Source organism: Nanorana parkeri, unplaced genomic scaffold (genome assembly GCF_000935625.1).
Source record: "Nanorana parkeri isolate BGI_ZX_2015 unplaced genomic scaffold, ASM93562v1 scaffold338, whole genome shotgun sequence".
Lineage (NCBI taxonomy): Eukaryota > Metazoa > Chordata > Amphibia > Anura > Dicroglossidae > Nanorana > Nanorana parkeri.
Genome location: NW_017306606.1, coordinates 879,710 through 887,553, shown reverse-complemented (window position 1 = coordinate 887,553; position 7,844 = coordinate 879,710). Strand labels below are relative to the sequence as shown.

General features: G+C 39.5%; 1 protein-coding gene across 1 annotated transcript in view; it reads left to right on the top strand.

Annotated features, from left to right (window-relative positions):
- Positions 1–7,844, top strand: part of CDHR1 (cadherin related family member 1) — an 83,564-nt gene that overhangs the window by 23,612 nt on the left and 52,108 nt on the right. The window contains exons 4-6 of the mRNA XM_018558411.1: positions 981–1,031; positions 1,727–1,816; positions 2,076–2,162. Of these exons, the coding sequence (XP_018413913.1) occupies positions 981–1,031; positions 1,727–1,816; positions 2,076–2,162 (228 nt within the window). The remainder of the gene's footprint in view (positions 1–980; positions 1,032–1,726; positions 1,817–2,075; positions 2,163–7,844) is intronic.

Below are 7,844 nucleotides of genomic sequence, written 5' to 3'. Positions count from 1 at the left end.
CCCCCCCATGGTGTTCCCAGCCCTTCCATAGCATACATGGTCCATTTCCCCTCCATTGTGTCCCCAGTACATAGGGTTCATGTCCCCTCCATGGTATCTTCAGTCCTCCGATAGCACAAAAAACCATACAGCCTTCATAGTATACACAGCGGGCTCATCGTTCTCCTGTAGTTGGACTCAGCACCATCACAAGCCTCTCACTGTGACAACTGGGTGGTCTGTGAAGGGTACAGCACAGGAAGCGTCTGCTAGAGTGCAAACACTCCCACTGAAATTACCATGACCCCCCCCTCATGGCTCATTAGCCGGCTTCAGCAGAGGCCAGTCCCTGACTGAGGTCATGAGGGAGGGGCTCTGAACACTAGAGGGAAAAGCTCACGTTAACAGTGCTCCCTCCTCAGTCATCTTTATGAAGACCACTGACATATCTTGGGATAACCTAACAGTATCTGGAAGCCGGCAGAATGTGAGGAAGCTTGCTGGTCGATGCTGCACCTTAGGTGGCAGGGCACCCTGGGCGGCTGCCTAGTGGCAGCGCCGGCCCTGGGTCCAATTGACCACTTAATAGTTAATGGGCCCCAGACTTCAGCAGTCCATGAGACCTGGGTCAGATTTAACATTAGACACGGACACCCTGAAAATGTCACCAAGCAGTGAGTTTAGAATGGTTCCAAATGCTCATTTACCAGTTCAGAAACGAGCAGATTTGTTTGTTTGTCGTCTTTATCTATGGCAATAGTTGGAATTGCCAGATGTTCAGGCCTATTATAGGATGCGAAAATCCTACTTTATTGATTTCTGTGTTGCCCTATAGCCATTCATTTGATTTCCTGCATTTTTCCTGTATCTTGTTTCTTTCTTCGGTAATTATATTTAAATTAGAAAATATAAACCCAATAAACTTTTTACTGTAACCCAGAAATATGCATTATTATGTTTTAGATCAGACAAATTATTACAAATTCTCTTTTTCTTAATAGAAACAGAATGAAATAGAAGCCATTGTCAGTGTATCTGATGGACTAAATAAGGTAAAATACATGTAAAAACAAATCTCAGTAATGGTAGTTTGTGCATTTGTTTGATACAATTATTAATTTTAATTTTAGTTCTGTTAAACTTCTTTACCCTACCCTATTTATGTTTTTTTTTCCTTTCAAATGACACAACCCATCTGTGGCTGTGTTATTTCCCAACTATAGAATAAAATCACAAGATTTGATCATGCTGTTGATCAGTCCACAAGTGATCATGATTGCATTCAAGGTTTTCTACTTAGATTGGGGATTTTAAAACCTTACGCCAGTCAAAACTGAAAAACAACCTTGGTAGTGGTTTAATTTTAATATTTGCGTTGCTGTAGTGCACCCCAGTCCCCTTTATCTGTAATCTGATGATCCTGAAACATACCTGCTGGAGACAATTGAACCAACATGCAAAAAGCTAGATCAGGCCAGTCAGATTCAACCATGCTTTTAAATTTTGATGCATAAAGATTATGATACGTAGCACAGGCATTTAGTATGTTCAGCTCACTTTTAGTTATTCTCATCTTCTGTTTGCTCCTCTGCCAATCTTTGCTCGCTGAAGTTGAGTGATATGCCCTTAGAGGAGCATGTTACTCTCCTTTTCTTCCAATGTCCAGGTCTTGGTGCTTGAGTTTCCAGTCTCTACACTTGATTGCTGTAACAATTTTGATTAATTTGGGCTTTATTTTGCTTGACAGGTTTCTGAAAGAGTACGTATTTTGGTGACAGATGCCAATGATGAGAGTCCTGAATTCCAGAAAACTCCGTACATTGTGAATGTTCCAGAGGCAAGTGTAATACCATTAATAGCTGGGCAGTTCTCGCATAGTATCTATTACAGTTGAGAGATCTTCCCCTAACAACTGTGATCACCTCTTTAGCTCATTACAATTAGACTGTCCCATTATTTTTTCCTGGGCAGCTTTTCAATCATATACATGCATCAATGTGAAAGTGTGAGTTTCAGCTGTAATATAACAGACAAGGCAGTAAGTAAACAGTAGTATCTGAAATCTTTGCTAAATGCAAATCATTCTTCTAACTTAGGATACACCTCCGGGGAGCAGCATTTTTCAGGTGGAAGCCATAGACAAAGATATGGGTTCTGGTGGAAGCATCACATACTTAATGCAGGTAAATATTATTCTCATAATCTAAAATTAATTTGTCCTAGATCATACACTGATTAGAAAATGATGTTTGGTGTGTATTTAATGCTGATGTGACCTTTTTGAGCTACTTTCTGGCTATTTTCCAGTACTATATAGGGAAGAGACTCACCCTGGAGGAAGCAGTCGGTGGACATGCACTGTCATGCCATGTTAAATTTGATCTACTATGTGTGTGTTCTGAACTATTTGGTCTGGCTCTTGGGTTAGGATCTGCAGACTTTATATAAGCATTCAGCAATCCATTTCTCCAAAGTAGGAAGTAGTTTTAAAAGTTAATTAAGGTTGTTAGTTTTAATGGAAAAATAATTGTCTGTTGAACAGGTATCCAACTCAAAATAGAGAGTGCCATCACATTCAAGCTAGGACTTTGGGTTAGTACATAGTATAGTACATAGTATTTGAGGTTGAATAAAGACATAAGTCCATCAAGTCCAACCTATTGCTGATGTTTGCGTATGTATAGGTCCATGTATCATCTCCTTCTTAGGGGTACTTGTACCCCTGTATATTACGGTCCCTCAGGACACCGTCCAAAAGCTTCTTGAACGATTCCACACTCTTAGCTGAAATCACTGCCAGTAGCAGTGAGTTCCAGACCCTAACCGCTCTAACTGTGAAGAACCTCCTTCGCCCCTTGTGCTGGAATTTTTTTCCACCAATTTTAGGTGGTGGCCTCTAGTTCTTGTAATGGAATTAATCGTAAAGAGTTTGTTGCTAATGTTGCTATGACCATTGAACATCTTGTACATGAAAATCATATCCCCCCTTTATCTCCTTACTTCCAACGTGAACATGTTTAAATTGAGTAGCCTTGTCTCATAGCTCTGGTCCTCCATTCCCCTAATTAGTTTGGTTGCCCTCCGCTGGACTCTTTCCAGCTCAAGGGCATCCTTTCTGTGGACTGGTGACCAAAACTGGACCACGTACTCCAGATGAGGCCGAACCAGCGATCTATAAAGCGGCACAACTATAGACTTGTCTCTCAAATACATCCCCTTCTTAATACAGGACAAGACTCTACTTGCTTTGCTTACTGCAGCCTGGCACTGCAAGCTACCATTCAGTTTGTGGTCTACAATGACCTCCAAATCTTTTTCTATTTCTGACTTCCCTAGCGGCATACCCATAATTGTATAACCCATTTGCTTATTTTTATTTCCAAAGTGCATTACTTTGCATTTATCGACATTAAACCTCATCTGCCATATAATTGCCCACTCCCCTATTTTATCTAGGTCCTCCTGTAATGTTATACTGTCTAGGTCCGTTTCTATTACCCTCCCTATTTTTGTATCGTCGGGCCCCCCCATCTCTACCCGGGGGCGGTGTTACATTGGATACTGGGCCCCCCTTTAGGATCAGGCACTCGGAGCGACCGCAGGTCCGCTCCTGATGCTATATAGTATTCCCCTTTGCTCCTCACGTGACAGCTACAAAAAAGATTATGTAGGGAGGTGAGGGAGCAGCAGAGATGCTTGGCCAGCACAGACAGAAATTAATAACTACCAGAGAAGAAGAGAGCTATGATGTGCTAGGAGGGAGGGGGCAGTGTTAAGAATTTTGAGTAGTCAGATTTTCTAGCAAATTTAAAGGCACAATACAAGTGAATAAGAAATTGTTCATGGAAAGGAAACTGTCTTTTTAAGAATCATAAAAAATAAAAGAATATAAAATTAGATGATTGATTTCTTCAGAAAATTCTGAGTAATTGAGAAGTTCATAAAGGGAATTATTTTCATATTTATTTCATATAAAGGATGCCAATGATGTGAAGGCAAGTGCTCTGTGTAGATCTATGGTATTTATTGTTCATAAAATTGTGAGGTGAGTGGGAACTAATGAAATATGATAAAGTTCAGTGTTTGGCAGCGTGGCCCACCCTGATTTCTTGGTTGCAAAGCTATGTGTGTTGAATGTGTCCTTCTCAGAATATCTGTTTAATCCGATTTATGACTGTTTATTTTGAAATTACTGATGTGTTTTGCATTTAGTGTGTAAGTCTTCGTAGTAGACAATGTGTGTTGATTCTTTTGGCAGCATCACAGGGGCTATGAAGGACAGATCCAGCTGTGCTTGTAGGTTTACTGCAGGGAGATTTACAGGGTTATTCACTAAAGGATGAAGAGTTTGGAGAAGGCAGAAGTGAAAAATCTAGCCCAAAATAGCTGATTTGGAAAAATTCTCCAATTCAGCTCACTTTCCAGTTCAGCTATGTTGTCCTAGATTGTTCACTTCTCCTGCCTTCTCCAAACTCTTCACCATTTTGTGAATAAGCCTGTTAGTATCTTCAGGTTGCCCAATAAGTAATTCAGTATTGCAAAGATTGTACTGTTAATGATTTAAGGGATATCACCATCTCTAATGTGCATCAGTTTCTTAAATAGAATCAGTGATTAAGGGGACAATACCTCTTATCTTTATGAATGTTAGACATGTAAGCTGGAAAAAATTATTTTCGGTTCGGATTTTTTCATTATTTCGTTTTTTCTGGATTTCTGGATTCGGGGCCAAACTTCAATACGGTTTGGGGTTTTACGATTCTGCCAAAATCATTAGTTTCGGATGAGTTTACAAATGAATATTCATTGTGACTACCACAGAAAACCATATAAAGATAATAATACAAAAGCTGAAGCTCTAAGGCCTTGTTCACACCAAGCGCGTTACAGGAGCAGAGCAGAGCAGTTACAGACTGGAGCAAAACTGCGTCCAATGTATTCCAATGGTATTTTTAGCTCCAGTTCACATCGCAGCGTTCCGTTCCAGAGCAGGTAAAAAAACTGCAGCAGGCCCTATTTTACCTGCTCTGCAAACGCATGTAAACGCATCAAAACGCATGCAAACACCCTGGAACGCACTGGAAGCCCATTTTAAACAAAAAAATATTTTTTTCCAAAAACGTACCGGAACGCATCAAAAACGCGGCACAACCCACTGCACTGTGTGTGCAGAAACTCATGCAGATCTGCTCTGCATTTGGTGTGAACAAGGCCTTAGACCCGAATGGCATTCGAGAGTCCAAATTTCTGAATAGCATTCGAGAGTATCCAGAAAGCAATAGTGGTCTGGGAGACATATGCATATACATTCATAATATTAACAACTTGCTGACCTGGTGTTTAGACCCCCTACCTGGCCAGGCCATTTTTCAGTATTCAGCACTGCTGTACTTTGACTGACATTTTATACCATTTTTTGGGGACAGATAGAGCTTTCTTTTGGTGGTATTTAATCACCACTGGGGGTTTTATTTTTTACTATATTTAGGAAAAATTACTGAAAATTTTGGGAAAAAAAGGTTTTTTTTACATTATGTTAGGAAACCTTTATTATTACCCCAATTTCAGGTAAAATATAAAAGACGGGGTCACGTCAGGTAAATAGACACCAAACATGTCAAGCTTAAAAATTGTGCGCACCCGCAAAAAAACTAGCATACACAAAATTGACCATAGGCGATGCTTTAAAAGCTTTTACAGCTCATCAGTTTCGTGTTATCAGGGATTGATGGCCCTAGAATTATTGCTCTCACTGTATGTGAACAATTTAATATGTGCTTCATTGACATCATATGGGCCTTTGGAATAGTTTTTCCTGTAATTTTCTGTATTTATAAATGTTGACATGGCAAAAAACATCTCTGGGTTTCATGAAGTTAGAATTTCTAAAGCCCTATCTACATGGCCTGTCAAGTAGCATATTTAAATTACCTCATATGTTGCTGCTTGTTAAAAACCTAAAAAAAGAAACTAATGCAGGTACCACCACATCTAAGGTTTGGTAAGCTGTTGCAATGTATTGCATTTTTGTTCTTGCATTTAGATACCCAGTTTCAGAATATTTTATACAGTTATTTAGTTTCACTATTGTGTGGCTCCTCATTATGTTTGAAGAGCTATTTAACCTATTTGTTGCAGTAACACTCGTGTCATTCTCACAAATTGCTCTGTGAGGTTCATTTAAACAGCTGCAGTTAGGAGGTGCTGTGAAATACAATGGCAGCTGCCAGTGCCTGCAGCCGGTCGTGGCCATCTGCAGGAAGTCACAGCACAGAACAATTCATGCAATTGACCCTATTCACAAGTGTTAATTGGGGCCTAAAACACACATGTACTACTGTGGTGCAATGTGGTGCCCTTCATTGTGAATGGCCTCTTTACGCACCATGGCAGCACACCACAATGCATATACTGGGTATGGTGGTGTGCCACAGTGTTGAAAAGTCTTTTGAGTTTTCTGGTCCTTTTGTGGTGCATTGGCTGCTCATTCAAAATTAATGGGCTGCCTTAGTGTGACATAACATAACATGCGTTAACGCTCGTGTGTCGGACCGCATAGGTCAAGAAAATTTATTTTGTCTTGAAGTTAATACAGCAAAAGAGCAACAAAATTAAGCATAGAAAATTGTGCAATAATACATGTTTTGATTTGTTAATTTTACTTCCTTTTAAAGCAAGTTGAAATAGGATTCTTCAAGTAATAATTGGCTTTTAATATCATGAGAATAGTGTGCGTCTCTATGGCACTTCCTCGGTTAATGCCCCTGAGGTTTTATCAGCTGATAACAACTCACACCTTCACTTTTTCACATATAAATTTACACTCTAGCTGTATTTTATGTTGCTATAGTAACAACATCCATTATGGAAATAACATATCGGGAATGTATGACATGATCTTTTAATAAATTCCATAAATGCTATCTAGTTCAAAGATACTAAAAATGTAATATATATAAACAGGCTTTTTAATAAAGGGGGTTTATGCTGTGTGGGGGTTTACGCTGATATGATATTGAGCCATGGTTGCATCTAATTTTTGTCCAGTCCATAGTGACATTTTTAGAATTGTAAGTCTGTTATATATTTTTCAGTTATGCAGTACTTGGGGTCGTCTGATTTATTATTTTCCTTAATTAGCTAAGTATGTTTAGATTCTACCATTAACCATTTACTTTAAGGTATTAAAATTGACTACATTTATAAAGCTGCAAGACTGACTTATAATACAGGCTTTTTGTAACACCACTTTTGTTATAGTTCCCAGTTTTGGTTGCAGGTCTTTCTATTTGGTAGTCTATGCACCTCTAATACCTCAGGAGGTCATGGGGAGTTGTATACAACATACCAGTCCTCTTCGTTAGAGAATTGTGCCACCCCACAAAAGCCATGTGCACTTTAGGCTCATATGATGGACCATAAGCAGTAATAAAAACTAAAAAGAAAAACATATGGTAAGCACACTACTTTAGAAATAAATCAATGAATAAATCAATTAATAAATTATGATTAATGAAATGGGGTGTGCTGGTCCTTAAACAGGGAGAGGGACCCTGTGTACACAATAGCCAGAAAACAAAGAAAGAAGCGCTACTACCCTGCATGTAAGGTGATAAACAATTGGAATTGCATGTATTGCATAAAATCAATGAAAAGAAATGACTCACTGTTAGATGGAGGTAATGGGTGAGTCAGTGATTGCTGATGAAGGCGGAGATCTGCTCAGAGAACTAAGCATGAGGAGAGTAGCCATTGGCTGGGGACGGCGTCAGGCTGCCGCAGCTGTGGACGTGTTAGGTACTGGATATGACTGTCAAGTACTATGAGCAGTGGCGGCTCTAGAGTTTGCGAGGCCTTAGGCAAAA